Source organism: Clinocottus analis, unplaced genomic scaffold (genome assembly GCF_023055335.1).
Source record: "Clinocottus analis isolate CAN_PGR_092001 unplaced genomic scaffold, fCliAna1.0.p SCAF_3, whole genome shotgun sequence".
NCBI classification, from domain to species: domain Eukaryota; kingdom Metazoa; phylum Chordata; class Actinopteri; order Perciformes; family Cottidae; genus Clinocottus; species Clinocottus analis.
In genome coordinates this window covers 10221821-10246560 of record NW_027176042.1, presented here as the reverse complement: position 1 = coordinate 10246560, position 24740 = coordinate 10221821, and the positions used below count along the sequence as shown (strand labels likewise).

The following is a 24740-nucleotide window of genomic DNA, read 5'->3' as shown; positions in this document are numbered from 1 at the left end:
GACCTCTTAATGATTTTTATTTCCTTTAGTTTTACTTTGCCTTCTCTCTTGGATAATTTTCACCTGCTTGGAAGTGAATCAGGCTGTTATTTATTTAACGATGAAACCACCACGGGATAAGGGCTGAAGGGCAGACGGCATAATTATGTTATTATTCATAAGAGCTCATCTGTAGTTGGAGGTGTCGCGCTTTGCAAACATGCCATTTAATTAAAAGATCTTTTTTTTCGTAAGTGTGGAAATGAATGGCCACAGGAGTAGGGCACCACTTTGTTCCGGCATTTTGATTGTCTAGGAAAGGTGCACCAGAAAGTTAGACATGTTTATCAACCCGGGCCCCGCAGGCTGCCGCTGCACCATGTGAGGGATTATAGACTTGTGGAGTCAGTGGTCTGTCCCCTCAGCAGCACACCGGCCTGGCCCAGATGGAGCTTTCTCCCCAGGTCCCGACGTTATTAATGTACCGTCCAGATGAGGAACGATGCTGCAGCCCAGCTCATCTCGCCGCACCCCTGGGGGACACCTGCCGCCCCATGTACCATATACAGGTTATGTTCCCACAAACAAACACGCAAAAAAAAAAAAAAGAATTGCTTGTGCTTTGATATCAAAAGTGTATCTTCAGAGGTCATTTGGTTTTGGACACACCAACAGAGCCTGGAGGACTGAACACTCCTTTATCTTTGGCCAAATTTTGTAGAAACAGGCAGTCTCCCTGACGTACGGTATTATCATTCATTAGCCTCAAACTGCAACATCAAAGCACGCAAGAAGGATCGGTCCCATTGTCGAGTGTTTACTACCTTGTGATTGCAGGCCTCGTGGGGTTGTTGCAGTTGCTATTGGTAACTGTTTGGGTTGTTATTAATACATGGGGATGTGACGACAGCTTGCGTTGGAAGGTGGGGGTCTGCTGTCAGATTATCCCTCTAGTGGGAATTGATTATTAGCTCTGACAAGGAGAACTATGTCCCAGATATGTCAAGGCCAACGAGGCTCTTAGTGAAGAACATCCCTTTTAACAAGTCAAACGCTCATATCTCTCCAGCCTCGCCGGGCCGATCACATGCACTTGGATTAGGCGCTCGTCACTGCACCACTGCCTTTATCCCAGTGTATGAGACTTGTAAGCCCTGCGCCGCAGTGTGGACCAACACACACAAAGAGACACACACAAAGACACGTACACATATGCACTCATTTACCCAGCACACGTTTGCAGATGCCCTAACTCGCGCACATGCTACCACTTTGTGTTGTCATGTAGCTGCTGTAGCGGTAAACTCTTTTGACAAGAGATGCACGCAAATGCCCGCTCGCTGCTGATCACTGATGGGGAATGAACCCTTCTGTTTGGCTGCGGGCGCGTATAGCCGAGCATGACAGGTTGTCATGGTACATTTGAGATACGTCCGGGAGGGTATGTGTGTGTGTGTGTGTGTGCGTGTGTGTGTGTGTGTGTGTGTGTGTGGGAAAAGAGGTGGGAGGAGGGGGCGGGGGGGGGCACATTGACGCAACTTGAGGGAGGGGACAAGAGGTGCTGCGGCGCTGTCAGACTATCATCAGCACGCAAGAGTTAATGTGCACAGATTGACGCAGTCTTTAAAAGTATTTGCTACATTACAAGGCCACTATCGTTATTTGGGGGAATGTCGTTCATCAAAGAAAACTACGAGGGATGCCATGGTGTCTTCTGTATAAATACATGTCTGATCTGCGCAAGTTTATTCATTAATTTACTTGCTCGCATGTACAGCCAAGTATAAACTGATTGCACCCAAGAACAGCCGAGCAAACCTCTCGTCCTAATATTATAAAATCCCCGCCCCCCACAGTTCGCCTCCCATATTGATCTCAAGCCCCCCTCCAACCGCCCACCCACATGCTACTGTATGTGTCTGGCAAAATAGGCAGCAGATACTGCCTGAGGCGATGGACGGAAGGAGCACATTATACTGTACAATGGAAAACAATGGCTCGTTTCTCTTACAGACAAGCACAGGCAGACATAAAAGAGTGAAGCCCTCTTGGGTCAAAAGAGATGCTTGTGTCTTCGGAAAAGTCGAAGATAATGATTGTAAAGCACGTTTTTTCCTTCATTTCGTCACGTCCCACTGAGCTCCCACAACATCGACGATGTGATTAGACTTCCAACCTTTGACCTGGCAGGAGAGGATCTGAGTTCAAAGATCTCCTTAGTTTAGTTTCTCTCTCTCTCCTTATTTCTTTCTCACTTTCTTTTCTGTTTCTTTTTTTTAAGCAACATCACATTTCCTTTCTACTCTTACTACTCGAGTAACTTGTCGACACTTGTGCTGAGAGAGAAGTAAAGAAACACAAGGCAGATCTATGTCAGCTGTGTAGGAGATACGCATTTATAAATGGCTTTCGTACCAACTTGAAGGAAAGAGAATAACCATATGAGTAAAGGACTCATTGTTCAACCATTAATAGGCACGAACTTACACCAAGACACGTTACGCTGACTCATGGTTGTGTAGACACACACTCTACAGCAGTGGTTCTCATATGGGGCTACTTGAAGGCCCCCCAGGTAGTACTTGAGATTATATATATATATATATATATATATATATATATATATATATATATATATATATATATATATATATATATATATATACACAATAAACTGGATTGTATATATTCTAAAATAAAATCAGACACCCATAGCACAGCGCTGTGTATTACATTTTTAACCAAAAATGCTTTGTGCTGTTCGGGGGTACCTCACTGAAAAAAGGTTGAAAACCCTGCTCTACAGTTCAATGTCCCAATATTAATAGCAAACACTCAATGTACATTTTAGTTGGAACAATTTTGAGCAGGAATGATTCCACATGCTTGTGTGTGTCTGTACATTACAGTTCACCTCAAGGAATCTGAGGTCGTGCAAAGTAAAAGAAAAATAAGAAACATCAATCATCAAATTATTCCTAAAGTCTGCAGTTGTTCATTACATATACAGAAAAGCAGTGTGATTAGAAAGCCTAAAGATAATTTCTGAATAGCTAATCAAACCTCTGCTCTCTCGCCTCTGAGTGGGCCAAGGATTAATGCAGAATAATGACTCTATGACGCTGACCTCAGGTTCAGGGGTTTGCATCTAAGTCTCACTCTAATTACACACTCGCTTCATTTGCTTCATGCTCTTTATGACCCTTTCAATACTTCGCCGTTGTTGCACAACGCTTGCACTCATACCTCTGTCTCATTAGGAAGGCATTGTACTTTCTTCAATAATCAAGCTGTTCACTTTAAACCCTCTTGCCTACTTGCATGATTATGGGAATGAGTGATTGATTGATGGCCTGTGTTTGGATAATAACAGGATGATCGGGGCACCGGTGTAAAGTGAGCGGGTATAGGGCGGCGACAACGGACTTTCTGGTAGTAAGTAGTAGTGAAAATAGATGAAGCTGGTTGTTAAACGTGATCTTACAGGAAACACTGACTGTGCAAACTTTAAATTCAACCAAAGACAATTTAAAGTCCGATTGCGTTCTGCTCCAGATATTAGCTGATTTAAGTGACTCGCCAAAAGATAAAACGCGAAGTTGACGTCGTTGTAATGCCATCGTTTTACGGTGGTTAATTTAAGTCCAGCGAGCGCCGTGTCGGCCGCTCCGAGTTAAAAACTATTAACTATTCATTGAGCCCACAGATTCACAATTTTGACACAGACAGAAATCAATTCACCTCCTCATCAGTCAAGGTGTTCAAACATTCTGCTACCTGGCAGGGACGCGTCAGCGAGTTCAATCCATCACAGTGCGCGCTCACCTGTGATCTGACAGATGCACTTGTAAAAAAAAGTCCATCGCTTCATGTTTTTCAATCAATTCAAGTCCCACTCTCGGGTTGTTTGTCCATCAAAGCCAGAGACTCCAGCCTGGTACATGGCTAACATCTTGAATCAAACACTCTCCCCGTCCTTTTCTGATTATTCCGAGCCCATCTGTCATCTTTGACAGAATACAGCAGCTACTCTCTGGCAACGTGCGAGCGCCGTGTTAATTGGTGTTGACGCTTTAAATCACACCAAAGGCTTTCAGCTTGTAAACGGATCGATCTGAAAATGTATCGTCGATATCCAATGGATAGTCGGGACAGGTGCCCCCTCTCCTTCATGCACCAACCAGCAGACACAAAGGAAGAGTTAAGTTTTCTGCTGCTGTAACAAAGGTTATACCCTGTGTGCTGATGGTTGCACTGGGAGTAGTGAAAGCACAATGACTGTTAGAGGTCAGTGGTCACCAGAGAGTGATGCATGGATCTCGGCCCAGAAATGGCTCATCTGTAGTGGTCAAAGTCAGAGCCAGATGTCCTGGGTACAGCCACGGACATGAAGTAAGGCTCTTCTTTTTCTTTTTCTTTTTTATCACTGACAATTTCTACCCTGATTCAAAAATATCAAAGGAAAATGTTATATCGGTCATCTTAGAAATTACCAATGAACATAAGAAATAACACAATGAGAAACTATCCAGGCTCATGTCATGCAGACGTTTCCAAGACTCTCCTTGTTTAAATGATCGTGGCTTCGTGGGCACACATCACAGGGCAGAGTGAGAGGTGACTTCAAAAAATACCATTCAACTTTCATGCAAAGCGGCTCTCGTGTTCCAGCAACTTGTGTGAGGCACCTCTTGCTTTTGCACCCTCTTTTTCTTCCTTTTCTTGCTTTCTCTCTCGCTCCGTTTGAAGGGATTGATTTTTGCTTTGCAGGTATCACTTTACCAATTTCAATTTCAAGTGGATTCTGCATTCACATTGTTGAATATTAAGCCTCCTCAGTGGGTGATATAATAGAAAAAAAGTTCCCCGCTCTGTAGCGAGAAGAAGGCACTAAACAGAGTGGCTGTGTCGCGGCACAGCATCCTCACTTGCTGGAGCTAAGAATTAAACAAGGGCTGTCAACCAAAGCAATTCTCAGTCGAGTGAAACCGCAACTTTCTCCACAAAGAATCACACAGAGGCTTAAAGGTTAAATCTTGTGTGTTTCTCATAGGTTTCTTGTGAATAAGCTTAAATAATTTACTTTTGGACTGAATAAATGTTAGTCGACTGAGACCACGAGCCCTGATTGGTTGACTAATCGACTAAGAGGGGTGACCCCATTACCCACATCTCCTCAAGCCTTTGCTGCCGTGGACGTCCTGCAATTAAACCACATCGGAGTGTAAACATGATTAACGCTGTGAAATGCACATTCAACTCCTGGACGAAGACAGAGGGGGAGGGAGCAAGGAAAGAGAGCGCTCAGTGGATGATGGACCAACGTGTGGTAATTAGTGGATAAGGTAAACAGCCATGGGGGGAGCCAAAGGGCGGGTTCGCAGCCCGTTAGGGGATGCTCTCATTGTGGCGTTGAGACCTCGGGCTCATGGAGGGAACCGCGAGGGATGACGTCAAGAAATACATCGAGTTCACTGAGCAGCAGCGGGGCGTCGTTCTGTGTCCAGCGTGGTATACGTGTGTGTGTGTGTGTGTGTGTGTGTGTGTGTGTGTGTGTGTGTGTGTGTGCGTGTGTGTGTGTGTGTGTGCGCGCGCGTGTCTCTGTTCACACGGAGCCGCAGCATGCTCTGTGCTTTGAGGGACTGCACTTTAACGGTCTTCTTTCTTTCATCAGTTGGAGACGGCATGTCGCTTGCACTCACAAGTGATTGGTGGTTGGCCTGTAACCTTGGCAACACAGGCTGGAGGGGAAATGATAGTTTTCGAGTTGGTTAAAAAAAAATGGGTTTGGAAAATGGAATGACACCGCTTTAAGTAATTGCATTCACACATTCATTTCACTTGCATGTCCTCTTTGTGTTAACAGGAAATGGTTAGAAAATGCCCCTAAAATTCAGTTTGGGTGGGGGAGGATGAGTTATCTAAATATGCTTCAAACATTTAACTTTTGCTGTCAGAAGCCTCATACAGAGGAGTGTGAAAAACTAAAAAAAAGGTTCTTCATACATCAATAAATGAATTAGAACTTGACATTTAAAAATGGTTTAGATTTGAGCTCCATGATTTAATTCAAAGAATCATTTCCTCTGTAAGGCAACTGGATTTAACAAAAAGAATGAAACACAAGAAAACCATATTAAATGCATTCCTAGCTACAGGGCTTTTAAGCTCACTTGATATACATACTGTCACAAGAAATACAGCCCTTCATTTTGAATACAGCACAATTTCCTCATGTTGTACATATGGACTTGCATATCATGAAATGTGTTGGTTTTTTTTGCGATCATCACACTTTTTTTTTAGGAACACACACACGCAAACTAACCTCAGAGAGAGATGTGATTGCAGAAAGAAGAGAGGAGGGAGATCTTGATGAGAACATATTTGTTTTTGTCACATAGCTGGAGGAAGAATTCAGTTGAAGTTAATGAGAGGCAATTAGTTTTGATTAAAAACGAGATTGCTCCCCTGCATGTAGCTATATCAAAACAAAATAATGATTAATTTCTGTTGGTAAGACATTATTGTCGACAGCAAAAGTACCCGTGCAGCAACGATACAACTGCTCTGAGGCCAAAGAAGAGGAAAAAGATCCATTTAGAGCCGTCCCTCCTGTTGCTCGTGATACAGCGTGTGGGTGCTTGTGTGTGTCTGCACATACGTATACAAGTGTGTCTGTGTAAAAGCGATCGGCTAACAAAATGGTGTTTGCGTGAGAGGATTCAACTATTTGTGACGATTCTTTAAACTTCGGTTCATTGTTTTTTTTAATAGTATCATTGTTTATTTCACATTTAATCCTCATTTAAGGTTCTTCTGTAATTATGTCTCTTAACTTTGCCTTTAGGTCTTCTTCTACTAAATTCTATACTTTTCTTTTCCCACTCTGTTTATTTTCCTTTTGTTCGTTATTATAGTATTATCATGATGTGTATCCGTGTGTGCATACACACATGACTGTGTCCATGCACGTGTGTCTGTGTGATAAACTAACCTGCTCTGTTTCCTCTCTGTTCCCTCCGACAGCCTCCATTGTGATTGGGAAATGGTGGTGTGAGATGGAGCCATGTCTGGAGGGAGAGGAGTGTAAGACTCTGCCCGACAACTCTGGATGGATGTGCTCCTCTGGGAACAAAATCAAGACCACAAGAGTGAGACCTCACACACACTTACAAATGCATTTAAATGCAGACACCCACGGCCAATGCACAGATGCACGTGTACATGTGAAAATGCACGCATGTGACGGTCCTGTGTACCCATTTTACCCAGACACACACTAGGGCTGCAACTAACAACTATTTGGATAATCCAACTAATCTGACAATTGTTATTTTGATTATCTGAGTATTAATTAGATTAAAAAAAGCATATTTAACAGCTTTTTATACAACAGAATCAACACGTACCGTGAATTCTTATATTTGATGAAATATTGCTCAGTTTCAGTCACATTCACGTTTGGCTGTCTCTGACTGATGGTATGAACTATTCCGGATACTTTAAAAAACGCTTAAACAGAATTGCTTTGCTCAGCAACAGCTTGGGTCCATGTTCACTTCCTGTCAGCTGATGTATGACCGGGCAGCTGGATACCTTGATCCATCACAAACAGACGGAAGTTATTTCTGTCTGTTATTTCTGTCCATTGCGTTCGTTCTTAAATTAGAACATGTAAACGTGCGTTTGCCTTTTCTCTGCTTTCTTAGTCTCTGCCCGTGACACTTTTCAAACGCTTACTACAGAGAAAAAGGAGAGGAAGATGCAGAGGAAGATGCACATGTGCACAGCAGCACCTATTTTCCCACAGTATATGTCCATACGTCCATATGCCAATCGAGTCAACCCCCTTAGAGTTAACTAGATTTACATCATTTTAATAAATGCTTTAGCAAAGCCTTTCTGCCAACTGCCTCCTTAATTTTTAAATTACCTTCCGCCATTTAACAATTAAACATGCACAGTAGTGGTGTAACGGAGCACTGATGATCCGTGTTCGGTACGGATCCGCGCTGGCGGTTTGGCACGCACGTGTACCGCGGATGAATTACTCAGTTTAACGTTAATCATCACAGTGTGAAATAAAGTTTTAATGACGATTGTTATCAGCCAATATTCAATCAAATATACAATCAGAACATTCGCATTGAAGCTTTCTGTTCACCAATCTCTGATGTACAATCGCTGAACATATCAGCAGGAGATGTTTTCACAACATAAATAGATATTAGAGAGGGAATTACGACTTTTGTAAAGTAGCACTAAGCTGCTTATACTACATTGTAAAGTAGCACTAAGCTTCTTATGCTACATCATTAAAACTACTAGTATTTTTTAAAATCATTTTAAATCAAGCATCATCATTTAAATCATTTTCGGAACAATGGCGAAGCTAAATAGTCTGGAGTCCTGTAGAGCAGATGTATAATCAAACAACAATATAGATCGGCAATAATCCACAATTAGTATTACCAAAAAAAGCAGGATCTCTAAAAGTTATAATTGCTCCCTTTTTTTATCTTTTGTCCTGATCCAATCTGTGACTCCGATCCGTGATACAACCTGAACCGAGAGTTTTGTGATCCGTTGCACCACTGATGCACAGTGTCAAACGTGTGGTGAAAAAGGCGTCATACTGTACTCAGAAAGAGCACAGAGCATCTGTATAACACGGTGGACTCTGTTTAATGTAAGCAACCTATCTAAAGGCCCATAGTAGTAGAGAACAAACATAAAGCAGACAGTAAACAAACAGGTGGGCTCTGCCTCGGGCCACACTCCTCTCAGAGATAAAGTTAACTGCCACTCTGCTTCTCCGCTGCCTTCTGGCTCCGTAAACCGTCTCCGAATGGGGCATGCAAAAATAATGAAGGGAGTTAAGTCCTTGAAGGAAGCAGTTCAGCACCCTGCGACAGGTTGATCACCTGATTTGTTTTCATTTAATTGACCCTCCCCAAAAAACACACATACGCACACACACACACATACACACGTACACACTTGCTCACAATCAGCATACGCCAGTTTTCTCTTAGAGCTTGGTGAAAATGACTGAGAATAGACGCAGAGATTTAAGTGATGATCGAAAACAGGTAAACAGCCAGTGAAGGTTAGACCACACGAGGCCTCCCAAGGCTGTTCTGCAGATTTATATGTCCGCAGATAGACATAAAGCTTTCACTGGGCCACTTCACAGCCACCACGGGCCTAAAATGTTCAGAGATAAGTTGATGGAAAAGAGCTCTTGCTATCCTGTCAAGGTGATGCGTGTCGTACTTGATTATCTCCTAAAGAATGCATCTCTAATTCTCAAATAAGTCCTTTGCACAAATTTCAATGAAGTGGAAATGAGATTGTCTTCATGAAACAGGTTAGAATACAAACCAATATTGTACAGTTCTGCACATGAACGAAGGAGGAGCTTTATAACATAGCTATGAGTGAAATGGCTTTCGTCTGATATTATCAAAACCTAAAGAGGGCAAAAAGGTCAGGCCGCAAGCTGCTTTTCTACCCAATACACACGTGTCCTTTTTTCTTGACCCTCTCTTTGCAGAATACCCAGCCATACTCCCCTTTTTAGCTTCCGGAAGCAAAATGCAGAGGATGGGTCAACAGAAATTGAGCTGCATTCTTGCTTCTGTAAAGGTTAGTCTTTTTCTCAAGCTGTTCTTTGTTTTTGTTTTCCCGTCTCTCTCACACATCACTGTTCTGCACTTGAGTGTTGGGGCGGCAGGAGTGGGGCCAGCTCATGTTCAATGACTTCTCCTTAACCCAAATACTCAGTGCGAAATAATCAAGTGTGTGTTTACATGCTGTGCATGATTAGGCAGGCGTGACACAAATACTGAGCGCACCGCCACCCACTGTAAATATTTATCATCCAGCACGCATGAATAAAAAAAGGAAGTTGCTGCATTTTCATACAGAAACGGTGTCACGTTGACTAAAATACGGGTAAACACGCATGTGCTGCAGCAGCACATTGAGGGAGTAAAATCACACACACACAGAGCCAGGTCCACCCCTCAGCAGAACCCTGCTGTCAGTGAACAGTGTAATGGCAGGATCAGTCGCTCCTCCTTTCATTGCCTCCTTTGTTCCATGTCCTGTTTTTGCTATCGGCCACTGTGTGGGCTTGATTACAGTGACTTACTCTGCTCTGCCAATCCCATTAGGCACTAATCTGTGACATGCTACTTGCTTGTGTGTGTGTGTGTGTGTGTGTGTGTGTGTGTGTGTGTGTGTGTGTGTGTGTGTGTGTGCGTGCGCGCGTGATTTTACGTGTCTATGAACGCATGTGTTTGATATGTCTGTTTGTTTGTGTGTGTGTATGTTTGTGTACACTCCCACATGTGCGCGGGCCCCCCGGGCAGGCCCTCTTCCCTTTTTACGTCATGTGGCTTCTTATCAGAGGCCACTTGATATCCCGATCCCCCTCCGGGGGTCTCGTTGAAGCAGCTATCAGCACACACTAAAGCCACCGAGGCTACATGAAAGGCCTTTTATCCTGCACTCTGCGCCCGTTTTCTTTTCTTTTTTTAATCAACAATCCTCAATCACCTGCTTCTCAGGCCAAATTGACGCATTTGGTATGTCACAAGCCAGAAAGCGCACAACACAACATTGTTTGTGTTTGGAAATCTCCGCCATTTCATTTTACCTGCGAGTTTCATTTTGCTCTGAAAAGTGTCAGTGGGCCCACACACACTCACATACACACTCAGACGACATATTCCATCAACATAATTAACGAACAATAAAAAAAAAATGGCATGCAAAGTCAGACACCAAGCTAAGCCAGTGCCTGACACCCTTGTTTCTTCTTTTCTTTCTCTATGTCTTTCAGAGAGGGAGCCCTTCATTGCCTGTTCTGTAGCAGCAGACAAGGCAGGCCCTTTTGTTTGTGGAAGTCACAGTGAGAGTGAGACTGGGGGAGCACCTTCCAAAAAACACTTGCCCACCATAGATCTGCATTACCCGCTCCACTCGCTAAATAGATCAAACCATTCCTGCTCCCTCCAAACAGTTAGACACCTTAAGAGAGACAGGCAGAACGAGTTAGCTGGAATGAAAGCATCTTTTCTCTGCTGCTTTTGATGATAGTGAGAAGAATTATGTTCCCACGATAACCTCACTGTTAGTGTGCTAGAGTGAATATGAATTTGTCATCAAGGCGGGGATGTCGTAACACAGCCCACATCAGACATCCAATGCATTTTAATGGCTTTTCTTTAGTTACTTAACACTGCAACATAACATGTACGGGAGGTGTTTTAACTGTATGCAGCCACAGCTGAACACTATGGAATATGTAATTGTTCAGATTAGTGAGTGCAAAGCATTGGACCTAAGTGGATACGTTCACACTTCACAGTGGGTCCCAATCAACTAGTCCAACATGATTAGCTTGCTGTTCAGAGACCTGCGTGTCCCATAGTTTTTCAAACAGAATAGCACACTGTGACAGGATGTTGCCCATCTGTGAGACAGTTTCAGAGCAAAAGTGACCTGCCAGCAGACACATTGGCATCTAATTTGTCAAATCGGTAGATGACACTCTGCAGTTGATCAAAATGAACTCCGAGCGGCCATGCCACACACAGTTCAACTTCACTGAGAAATCATCTGTTCCATCACTGTGCTTGACAGCACCTCTCCTCCTCCTGCAGTCCTGTACAATGTCATCCCCATGAAAAACATAAAAGCACACACACAAATGGTCAACAGCATTGCATAGTTCGAGATGTACGACACCGAGCTTCTGAGAAGGGTCAGATTGTCCCACTTATGACTTTTTGTACAGGTTTAAGGGGAGGAGGAGTGAAACTCATTACCCTATAGCCATTTTATTTTCTCATTGTCAATGTCACATTAAATGGATCTTGATGTATTTTGTTGTCTTGAGTCTTTTGTTTTTTAGAGGGTGCTCTTTCGTGTGGTTTGAGGAGGGTTTTTCAGCTGGCATGATTAATTTGTTCAGCACAAAACAAGAAAGGAGGAAAGGGGAGGCCGTGTTTGCACTTAGTTATTTTACTAAGGCAGTTGTCCTTGGCCCCTTTTTACTAACTGAAGTCTGAGTAAATTGCAATTTAATGCGGCCGGCAAATTAGAATGCAGCCAGCTTAGTTGCCAGCAAAGATAGGTTCGGCAGCAAATCCTTGAGCAGACCGCCGCTACCTGCAAGCACTGTTCATTTAAAGAGACAGAGGACAAAAAAAGAACAGAGGGCACTTATAGTCACACAACACACACACACACACACACACACACACACACACGAACATGTGTAGGTTGAAATGACAGCATTTGCATACAACCCCTCTTCTCCCACTAACAAACCTCTGGTGGATTGGGTCTGAGATGGAGAATGAGCCGTAATGTCTAACCTGCTGACAGAGGTCATTCTCTGCTACAACGTTTTGATATGTCGTCCTATAGCAGATGATACAGATGAGCCCTGAGGATTCATTTGTTTAAGGATCATTGGGGAGGGGGGGGGGGGGGGGGAATCTGCTCAGAGAAAGACACCGTAACAAGAGCTGGAGGTGAAATCAACACGTTAAATCTGAGACTGTGAAGTTATTTAGAGCATACAAAGGAACAGCTGCAGCGTAACCTTAAATAGGCGAGACGTAGTCGGCAAGGGAGAAAACGTCAGTTCTGCTAAGTGTTTCCTTAACATGTAGCTGTGAGACAGCTCCTTTTGACATCCGTCTTAACAAGTCATTTGGCCTTCAAAAAAGATTTTTCTCCAAAATAAAAAGAATCTGCCATTGGTGTTCCTTTTATTTCCAGTGATGTTTCCCTTCTTTCATGTCCTCAAACAAAATAAGCCGACAAAGTACTCAGCACAATCACACCTGTGCAATCCTGTAAATGTGTTATTTTAGAAACTAAAATATTTCTAAAACATCAAAATACCTTATGAAATAGATAATTAGAGGAGCTCTCTTTTACACGTGCTTATTGAAATACATTTGGATTGAAACTAGAAGACACTTTTCTTATTTTATTAAGTGCAGAAGTGGATGTTAAAATAAGTTAAATGTTAAAATTCCTAGATCTAGACCAGAACTAATACTTGGACCTTGACCTATGACCGAACTACACTCCTTAATTAACAAAGAAATGTTTTGAAAATATTTAAACAGGTTTTACAAATATTGACTAATGGCCCTGACAACAAAGAGGACTGAAAACATGCTCACCTTTAAGAAGGAGAAAGCAGAGCTGCAAATAACACTTGATTTAAAAAGATTCCTTATTGATTTTCCTAAAACCTGTTGAAACAAGTGCAACCCATTGGAAAATAAACAGATTTAAGACCAAAATGGCTTGCCGAAATTAAGACTTTTTGTAGTGTCTCAAATGATTCTGTCAAATCAAACACAATACAGTCTGTCAACACAACAACCGCACCGCATTATGTTTTCAGACACTCAGCGCTGACGCTAAATTGAACCCATATTAAGATGCCAGCGAGTCTTCTGCTTTCCTGATTGTTCTCTGAATAGTCTGAAAAGGACACACCGAACACAGGAGAAAAATACAGGTGCACACCATTCTATCCAGAGAAAACAGTCGATAAAATCATTTGGCTATCTTGCCAGCATGTCCAGCAAATTGGAGCTCTGAAATTCCCGAGCAGCATCCTTCGCAATCAAATTCACACACCTGGCTACCACCTGCCAAACCGACAGGAAATGTCACCACTGTATTTCTTAATTGAACAGGATTATGGGATTTCTAATAGGACCTGCGATGTGCAGGGAACTTCAGACTTCTTCACTGTCAAATACTAAACGGGAAAATGTGTTGACGGTGAGGTGAAGAAGTATTCTGTCGTAGCTTTTTTTTCGCCTAGACGGTAAAAAGAGGGCAAGAGGGACTCCAATGTTGTAGACATCGTGCACATCATTTTTATTCAGGTTGCTGGAAAGTAGGACATTCAATAGCAGTCTCAAGGTTAAACAAAAAAAAAACTCAGACTTCACAGTGGGAGCCCTGATCCCATTCAGCAAAACCAAAGGGATTTTATTGCCTTCGAGTAAATACTCAGCTATGATTGGCTTGCTTGGTTTGTAGGTGCAAATGAGGGAGGGTGGGGAAGGAAGAGGGTGGGGGGGGACGTGTTGACTAAAATGGTCTGAGATGAAGTCATATCAAATTGTGACATACACAACATGGAAACACACCAGGGGGGTTTCGTACAAAGAGCTTCCCTGATACATCCGCTCTATCTATAAATGCCAAACACATCTCTGTTTTCGGTGCCGTTTCCTCACGGGTAAACTGTCTGTTTTTAGCAACAGCGGGAAACAGGAGGTGAGGCGCGGCTGTGCAAAGCCCCCACAGTTCAAAAGACTCCCCACGTTTTTGAAACACACGAACGTAGCAATTCCTCTGGGTGTAATCCTCGCACACTTGTATGCCTTTGTTCTATCTAAGTGCATGTGTGTTTTTTCTCCTCTCCTCTTCCTCCTCTGTGTTGCAGATTCATCCCAGGACCTAACAGAGAGCTCCCGTTGCAGGGCTGCGTGCCAGGCTCTTCCCTTCATACCCTTTCTCTTCCCACCGAACGGACTAAAACTATTACACCCTCGTCTACTGACTGGATTACCTGGGACCACAGAAAGGATATCCACCCAGATAAAACAGCTTTGCTCGCGTGGTGCCAAGGATTTGAAACCAGACTAATCCCCTGTTTGATCAATGAGCCCCATGTTGGTGACTCTCTTCCACACAGCTGTGGCCAGCCTCCGACCCGCGCTCTCTCTCTCGCTCTCTCTCTCTCTCTCTCTCTCTCTCTCTCTCTGTTTCCCTCCCTCCATCCCCCCGCTCACAAACTGAAACAGCTTAGCAGGGGTTATTTTGCGGTTGTTAAAACGTTATTTGAAGACATTCGGACTGCGTCAAGGTAAACTGGTTTCGGAGCCTACATGGACCTGAACATACTGGATGCACAGAACCGAGGGCAAACGTGGAGGTCTGAGGGTTTTCCTTGATTTCCTTTTATTTCTGTGCGGAAGGCATTCGCGTTGGACTCATTGCCGCAGCTGGACAGCCTTGCTCTGACAACACTGGATTGTCAGTGACAGAGACGACTAGCGGCCTAAAAGGAGTCCATGAAAAGTTTTTGAGTGGCTTTGGCGTCCTTGTGGTTTCATCTTCGACCTTTGCGAAAGACGTTTGGACTTTTATTCGTGGGCATGCCCGATGTAAATTCATGAGCACTTCTTTTCTTTGTGTGTAAGATACTTTGTGTATAAAAACATATATAAATACATCATATATAAGATGACAGATCCAAGAAGCTGATAAATATATTAAAGACTCTATTCGGAGCTTGAGCCCCATGGTGGAATATTGATCAGCCACTGAATATACTTATCCAGAGGCCGCTGTTGTCACAATATGGTGTGTATAGGACTGCTTTGCAGTATATGACTGCTTTGGATAAAAGCAGAGTCATAAAAATAAGTATTGGTCACTTTCGCCACTGAGCAGATGTCCTTGGTTAAGCCAGAAAAAGCTTGTAGTTTCTGTGAAGATGAGGAAAACACTGTATAGAACTGCCTCACAAAAGAAAGCAGCACTAACAGCAAGCCCTGAGCTTACCACTCAGACACAGTAGGGACATAAAACAGCAGCAGAAGAACTTGGAGCATAAACGGACAGTTATTGTCTATTTCTGCTGTGGAAAGTGGTCATGGGCGACTGCTTGACTGTGTTTGTCGTGTTGATCGCACTCTCACGCGCCAGAGAGAGATGATGTATTTAAAACGACAGTGAGAAAGTATAGCCGCTATCGAGAAACATACAATTATCCCCCAGTAGATTTAAGTACATTACAGGACAGCCTTATGAGAAATAAAAATGGTTTTCTATATGACTACGCTGTCTCTCTTTTCTTCATATTGTAACTGGTATTTTGAAAAATACTCCCTTATGACAATTTGATATGTTGTAATATGTGGGTGGAAGAGCTTGTCAGAGTTTCATTTATATGATATGTTAACACTGTGAACAGAGCCTTTGCTTGAGTAAACAAACAATCAACAACAGCACGAGGGGAGTGTGAAGATGACTTACCGGTAGACACACATGCAGTAAGCACACAAACAAATCTGTGATGCTTCATTTATACAATTCCCTCTGTGGCACAGATGATTTATCAGAACAGCACATTCTATTCATTCATGCAATTAGAATAAAGATTTCCAATATCGTGGCAGGCAAACTTCCAAATGATTTTCAATATCAGCCTCCCCTCTCGGCTGATATGAGATTCGTCTCCCCTCCCAGCGGACGCACTAGTGTACATTCATCATTTAGGAATTTGGCTAGTTTCGTGGAGCCCGGCGCCGCGATGAGCAGTCACAGAAGGTATGAAAAAGACAGACGCATCAATCTCCCGGCGGTCTTGCCAGAGACGTGAAGGAATATGCAAAGGGAGATGGAGCAATAGCGTGTTTTTCCTCCTCAATGAGCCGCTCCCGTCTTTGTTTTCTCATATCTAATAGGATGCACTGTCCTGCAGTCTTTTTGAGCTTGTGTGAAAGAAAATGAGTCAGGAAATAAGTTTGTGTGTGTGTGTGTCTGTGTCTGTGTGTGTGTGTGTGTGTGTGTGTGTGTGTGTGTGTGTGTGTGTGTGTGTCTGTGTGTCTGTGCACGCAAAAGTGTCTCAGGGTGTTTTTTGTTGCTGTAAATGAATGCATGTGAGTATTTTTGTATTTGTCAGTTTTACCATGTTGTAAATGTATTCTTAGGGTAACCAGAGTCTGCGACAGGTGTCCCGCAACGCCGTACCGTGAAGATTATCCTCAAATTCAGTGCCTGTGTAGAAAATCAAGGGATTTTTTTTCTTTGCCTGCTTATGCGAGCTCTAAATGGATTTTTGCTTAAAAGGTGCTTTGGGATCAGAAATGGAAGCGGTGCTTTTTCTTATTCTCTTTTATGCACTCCTTTGCTCTATCCAGAAACGATGGCGTCGTGCTGTGGAGGGAGGTCCTGCTCCATTTTAGGCAGAGCAGAAAGGAGCACAGCGTGAATAGATAACAGGGACCAGGTCCTCCTCCCTCTCAACGGTGCTGTGCAATCCTAAAAGAGAGACATCCATCAAGTCCTGCCGACCTCCCACCGAGACACAGAGACAGCCATGTCCGCATCCTGCCGGACGGCTAATCAACGCCCGACAGCAAGGACAACCTTTTTCACACAGCCAAGACGTGTGCAGGAGACGTCAGGCTGTTGTTTAGAAAACTGGCATCAGTAACTTCCAAGGGTATCTCAAGTGAAACAAGAACTTTTGCTCTGCACATAGACATATAAAATGCCTGGTTACATTTTGGGAGATTTTCGTAAAAGCTTCCGCTCCTCTTTGACAGCACTTCCTCATCATTGCACTTTGTCACATAGTCTTCAATCATTTTCAATAGAAAACTATAATCCGTTGAAAGGGCACGCTGCTTACCTGTGGGGTCTTTGGAGTGTATAATTAGAGTCATAATGGGCATGAGTCACTGTAAATGTCGGCTTTACAATTAAAATCCACAGGAGCTGGAGAGACACAGGAGTAGGAGAGCATCTTAAAATCATCATGACACTCAAACTTAGTCTCAAAGACAGCTCTTCAGGGAATTCGAGCTTCACTGCCAAAAGACCCATTTCCCAATGAAAAAAAACCAACCTGTGATTGATCGCTTTAATCATTGGACATTAGAAAATGGGAGAGTGACATGTCAATGAACACAGTTACAGCTAACAAACTAACTAGAAAGTGATAAAGATCAGCCTGCAGCTGCTTCCTCTCAAAGGTCTGTAACTAAGCAGCACACAACCCACAGTGAAACACACCAGTGCCCTGCTCCTATGCGTCAGTGTTTGCAACAAATGAACAGACACACTGATGGGCACACTACATCACTGTTATAGTCCCAAGACAATGCGCCATAACCGTCAACCACCAATATAGTCGTCAGCTTAAAATGACTCTGCAGTCTGATGGTCAGCCGCCGCGATAATGACAATTATTTTCTCTGCTGCTGCTTTACCGTTTTCCTCAACTCATCTCCCCTCACGTTTCTACCCAAAGTGCAGCAAGTAGGCTCCAACCAGCGACACCAAGGTAATGACGGACCAGCCTGACTGGGAGCTCTCAGACGCAACGCTTTCCCGTTAAACAGAGAGCTTGTTTCATCGCGGTGTTTCCACACAGCTGGATCGACGTCAACACACATGCGCCCAGTTGTTGGCTGAAAGACCGGAGAAAAAAAGAAGAAAAAAGCATCAGGTAGAGAAAAGAGCTGAGGAGGGTATACAAGCATACTGGGTATATTTTTAGAAATCACATAGATTTAGTCTCTCCACCCTCCAACTATACCTATTATTATATACATCTATAGAAATGGTCTTTTGTGTTCATGACCGTTATATGGTGGCACTCAGGGATGTATGGTGAAGGTCTGCTACTGCCAGAATGGGAGCATCACACAACAGGATGAGGAGGCTCGGCACCTTGCGGTCTTGAAAAACACTTACATGAAATGTGAAAACCATTAGGTGCATGTGTTTTTCCCACATATCCTGACCACAGTGCAATGTAATCCAATCCAAACACTGTTGGGTTCTAATATTGCATCACATTACATCATAGCATTTAATCATGAGGTGTGTTTTCAGAGTATGTATATGGGTATATAGCAGAGGTGCCCAATAGGTTGATCGTGATCGGCTGGACGATTGAGAAGGTAGTGCGGGTGCATCGCGTGGCATTAAAGAAAAATAGACTTTAATATATATATATATATATATATATATATATATATATATATATATATATATATATATATATATATATATATATATATATGCACTGATATATTATAATAATAGTTATCTTTTCGATAGTTAGTAGTTATCTTTTCGATTCTGCACAGAACTGGCTCATCTCGAACCCTATTGTCAATCAGCAATAGGCTCAGATTTGTTAATTTATAGTTTTGTTAATGTAGGTAGATTTTTGGGTCATTTTAAAAGTAGCTCGCGAGCCAAAAAAGTGTGGGCACCGCTGGTATATACTATATGTTAGATAGTGTTCTTTCCCATTATGTTTATAAAATCATCATGCTGCATGAATCATTTAAATTGGGTTAGAAACTATTTTCTCCTATTGGCATATTAGTATTTGTTATGTGCACATATCTGATAATAACCAGGAACAGATTGTACTGGCATCTTTTTTAGTGGAGGTCAGATGACATTTCATGTTGTCTCTCCAAGTTTGTATGGAGAGTTCACAACAGCAGCCTGGCCTTCAGGCTGCCTGCCAGAGACAAAGACGCTTGCCGTCAGTCCATACCTGCCCACACAGTATGATGCAGTGAACTTTTCTAAAGTTGTGTCCATGGAAAGAAAAACTTGAGCATTTGTCTTGCCTACACACAGACTGAAAAGTTGTGGCATGCCACCGGGTTCATGGATCTCTCTTTCACTCTCTGTCAGGCCTGAGTAACCTGTGTTTCCTAATCCGTACTCTTTATTCTGAAATGTGAGCACATGTTTAACCAATATTGCTTTTTGATAACACTCTCAAGTCATAACTGGTTTATCACAGAATCGCAATAGTTCACATTTAATTGCGTGTGACTCCCACATGATTGCCAGCAGAAAGGTTAGGTCCAGAGTTGGATGTGACGTGGTCAGTGTGTCATATGGATACGTCTATGCAAGCGTTGTTACATATAATCGAAAACATAGTCGACAGTAGTTAGTTAGACAAGCAACACAACAATTGCCCCCAAAGACTGAGAGAAAAGCTTATTCACAAAATGCCCAAAAGCGCATCAGGATAAAGTAAAAGAGAGAGAACTCTTGGAGTCAGCGCTCCAGCAGAGAACGGCTTATTCACGCTTACGAAATGCACCGAAGCGCATCAATAACCAACGAAATGTCTGTTGACGAGTGTCTGTTGATGGCCCACCAGGCAAAAGAAACACAAACAGAGAGGGCCTAAATAAATGGGCTAAAAAAAAGAAGTAAATATTTAATTTATTAGGGCTGTACCAAATGTAAAAAGAGCCCATTTAAAACTATTGAGGTTTTTGGAATGAACATTCAATTTCATATTGTATTGTCAACACCCTCAACATGGGATTATTAGGATGTTGTTTTATTGTGGTTGTATACATGACTTTGTGTTCAACAAAATACAGATTTTAACTAAATTCACAACAAATATTTAGATTGAAAAAAAACATGGGAAGTGGAATTTATTACCTCTATCTATCGCTAGCATTTGCACTTTGTTTCGCTAACATTATCAAGCAATATGTATGCTGAGATGTCGAACAATAATTTGAAGATAAAACCGTTAATGTTGGTCAGAAATAATCCTTGTGAAGGTGTAAAAGAAACACAGGGAGGTGTGGTGTTGGTGAATGTAACTTCCTCTCACTTGATCGCTGTCCTAACGGTACAGATGTAAATCACTAAGGCAAACTGTAAAGCATGAGCACACGATCAGGTCTCTGACAGACCACAACATTCAGTCCAGAGTTATAATCACAGCCATTAATAAATTGGTATCATAGTTTGGTTGTGTATCATGATGGCGCTATGACCACAGTTTAGGGACTATTAACAAGGAAAGCATTTATGCATATTTAGATAAAAACACCAAAGTGAAAATCACACAATGTTTTTTTATTCAATTGTTAAATAACACAGACGTGATGTTTTATAGTGGGGCTTGCCAAGTCCACCCCAATAACGCCAATAAAGATAGCAACAAAGTCTGACACTGACGAACGAGCGCGTTGTCACGATGGTGACCGCTCCTTCGTTTCTTTGGGCAGCGGCATTGTGAGAAACACCCAAATCTACATAAACGGTGTCCTTGACCTTTCATGTGTTCAAGAACAGGATTTGCTAAAACAAATTATGAAAAATGCAACATTTAAGTTAAATAAGAAAATAAATAAAATTATAAAAATAGCCATTATGAATTTGAAGGAAATTATCCAAAAAACACTACTTATGCAATAACAATACTTCTGTTTGATTTGGCAAGGGACTGCCTGCTCAGACCACACAATAATGTGTCAAGACTCTTTGACGTACTGAAATAAGAAGCGGAAAAATTGAATTTAATGAATTTAAACTGTCACTTTTTTTCCCACATAACCCCTGTTAAGATGAATGGCTGTGTTCATTCATTACTCGGCTCTGTCTCGTGTACCTTTCACCTCCGCAAATTGATCTAAAAATGAAATGAGGTGATACCACTTGAGAGGGTTCAGCTTCATCAACATTGATTATTTATACTTTTGGACTGTTACCTGCAGTACATTGTAGTGTTCACTGCCCTACCTGCGTTTAATTTATTATATCTATGTACAAATGAATTAATGGCCTACTGCCACACTGATGCAAAAGAGTTAGGAGCAACTCTCTGCAGAGTCTTTAGTCCGGGTTAATGGTAAAGGTGATTGTCTAATAGTTGCAGGATGGAACCGCTTCACCCAATTCCACCCTCAGCTCATGAGCTGCTCAGTTCTCTGGTATGCAAATGAGAGGCACAAGGGCAAGCTAGCATGTTTAGTGAAGGACACACTCTTTGGACCAGAAGGAGACAGACCTACCCTGGAGGGCCAAAGCACGCCTCATTAAGATTCAACGCGATCATTTCACTGAGGCAGGTGAAATCCGAGTGCCATGCATGCAGTCCATACAGTGCCAAGAACACAAGCAGGCGTTTCCTCGCATAAGCAAAAGAGACAAGCGTGTGTGACATGTAGTTGTTTTGCAATATAGTTGAGGCTATCAACCCAGGATTTAGTGTGACTTCACCATAATGTCCTATCCAGGCCCTAACTGCATATAACTCACAGCAGCAAATCACTGTTTAGCGAATCACCATAACCCAGCAACAAGCTGACAGAGACACAAGCACGCGGACGGGCAGCGCTCCTTCCTTTAAGTAGCCAGTGTAGAAAACCTTGCTGCTAAAATGGAATGTTAACATGAGCATTGTGAAGAAATCAATTTAGATGTTATTCCCATGACAGTGTCTGGGTATGACTGTCCAGGGTATTTCTATTTTGTATTACCTTCCCCATCTTGTTTTTCCCCAAGCTATCATCCCAAATAGAATGGTGTCTGTGTCTCAAGGCAGTGGCCATTGATCCACATTGAAAGTGAGATACTACTGCACGAGCCGTCAGCACAATGCATTTTGTTCGTCAGGCCACATTGATGAGTGCAACCAGACAGGCGAACCATATAAAAAAAGGCCTGCTGGCTTTTTTCTTTCTTTTTAAAAAAACCAGCTGCTGTGCATCACAATGTGTCCTAAGGAACACAAAGACCCATGTCATTAAAATCTATTGCTGCAGCTCTATACATAACATGTTCCTTTGTGTTATATGTTTACACATGGCTTTAATTGGAATGGTGATAATCCTTAGTAGTAGTATTATTTGTAAGCACACGGATGCATAAGAATCAACGTGAAACACACAGAATGCTAAACAGAAAGAGCCCAGTTCACTCTTTCTCCCTCATGGATCTATTAGGCAGAAATGGTTGACAGCCCTCTGGATAGATGCAGTCCAGTAGGACGTCTCATCATTAGCTCATAAAGTTTCATATTCAAAGTCTACTTGTAGCACTTTCACAGTCACAACTTGTTACACTCGCCCACATGCAAGAGAATACCCAATGTCCCTACAGCCCTTTACATCACACCTGCCAAAAACAAATTCTTCAAATATACCCTTCAAAGCTAACATGAGAGGTGGAAAATTGGCCGACATTTGCAACCAGGTGACCTAAGAAGCATTTTAGTATTTGCACTTCTGTTGGCTGTCCCAATGTTAACTATCCTACCCTTCACTAAACTCACAAACTCAATCAAGGCACTGAAATATTATAATAATAGTTATCTTTAATACTTGTTCATCAAGAGGTAATCAGCTTTCTCTGTCTCCACTCATATTAAGCAATGCCTGCTTGTGTTGCAATAAGCTTTGAAAATGCTGCGTATGTACGAAGAGTGTGAAGTAAGAAATCAACCAGCAATTATTTCACAAAATGTATTTTACAGTTAATATCAATATTCATTGAAGATGCTCCAAAGTAGGATGACAAAACAAGTGATTGTTCTTTGTGTTTAGTCTTGTGTTCAACATGATGCTCCAGGTGTTTAATTTGTTTGTGTTTCGTCTTAAAGCCTCACACATTCATGATTTGCCCTGATGCCCTGTGTCATTGTGACCCAGTGATGGAGCTTGGGGTTCATATTTCCACCTTTCCACTGACCACCTTTATCTTGAGCTGCTCCATCAAATGACCAACTCAAATGACCCCTGGCATGAAAGCTACTGCTTGCCTATTACGCTGTGCATCTTGGTGCATTACAGCAGCAACAGCCATGCTTCACTGGAGCCATCCAGGACATATGTCGGCAGTCCTGTGAGCTGGAGTAATTTCCAGTAAAGCGAAGCTTTAATATGAAAAGGTTCAGCTGGAGTGAAACTGTGATCTCCAGATACAGTGGGCTACGCTGCCGGCCGGTACGGGGATGTCCCCTGCCACTGCTCTCATTTCATATAACACTGGCAGTGCATTTCCCTTAGCTGCTCAGAGCGAAAACTATTCAAACTCACTGCTCAAATGAACAACTTAGTAAATGAATGCTGGGACTGTGTCATCGATTAAACAGCAGAGTCTTTCTACTATGATTCATAGGCAGGGTGTGTGCACTCAGCCACATAATCTCTCTTTTTCATTACAGCACCTACAGAATTGCCTTCTAAACACAAATAATGACAGTGGCAGCAAAGCTCTGCGAGCCTATCCATGAGCTTCTGCGAAATGTGATGATCATTTGGCTGATTCATAATTTTTTCTCAACCCAGAAGCACAGGTCTGCGCTGCATCAGTTAGACATTTGTATTACCGCATGCTAAACAGCAATATGCTGTTAGCCAGTGTCCATATGAGTGATAATGCAATTACATCCATTAAAACCTTTTTAAGCTCAAGCTATATTTAAAAACGTTAAAAAAAAATCTTGTTTTTAAAAACATGAACTTAATTATCCCCCTTTTAGTGCCTGTAAAGTCACAAAACGGCCAGAGCTTTTTTTGCTTTCGCCAACAGACCCTTCTGACCTCTTGAAGCCTTCCTGGTTGGCCCACAGTTCTAAAACCAAGTCACACAGCAAGTGTGGAAGCTCCATTTTAAGTCCCAGCATACCCCAATCAGACAATGTTTTCCATAAAATAAATCCTTTTTTTCTCCATTTTTGACCCGAACGACAAACTGAAACTCCTTCCTAACAGACAAATGCTTTGATTGTCATTGTGATTTGTGTTACAGATTCCGACTCCTTATGTCCTAATCTTTCCAAAAAGGTGTCTTATTTGTATGTGGGCTGTTAAGTTCCTGAACCATACAGTTTGAAAAACTCGGGGACCGCTCGAGGAGGCATTTTTGGGGAATCTGGCTCATGTCATGCTGGATGTTCATACTTATTATGAAGATCAAAATATGGTATAAAAGTGATTTTATTCAATATATATACACATTTCTCTAATCTGAAAAAAATCCTATTAAATAGCACAAGTATTATAACTTAAAAGTCAAGATTTGAATAATGAATTTCCAGCACTGTCTCAAACATGCCTGTTTCAGTCATAGTGTGTTTGGACATGAAACAACTAAAAACCTCACACCTGAAGCAACCCCCCCTT

The 24740-nt window shown here is 42.3% G+C and overlaps 1 protein-coding gene across 2 annotated transcripts in view; it reads left to right on the top strand.

Annotated features, from left to right (window-relative positions):
• Positions 1 to 15847, top strand: part of LOC137796986 (chemokine-like protein TAFA-1) — a 100674-nt gene extending 84827 nt beyond the window's left edge. Inside the window, exons 4-6 of one of the 2 annotated variants that reach the window (XM_068595293.1) lie at positions 7009 to 7133; positions 9539 to 9630; positions 14480 to 15847. In XM_068595293.1, the coding sequence (XP_068451394.1) occupies positions 7009 to 7133; positions 9539 to 9565 (152 nt within the window). In that variant the 3' untranslated portion in view covers positions 9566 to 9630; positions 14480 to 15847. Of the gene's footprint in view, positions 1 to 7008; positions 7134 to 9538; positions 9631 to 10831; positions 12066 to 14479 lie in introns of those variants that run through there. The other variant, XM_068595295.1, reaches the window with a different exon arrangement.
• Positions 15848 to 24740: the final 8893 nt, after the last annotated feature.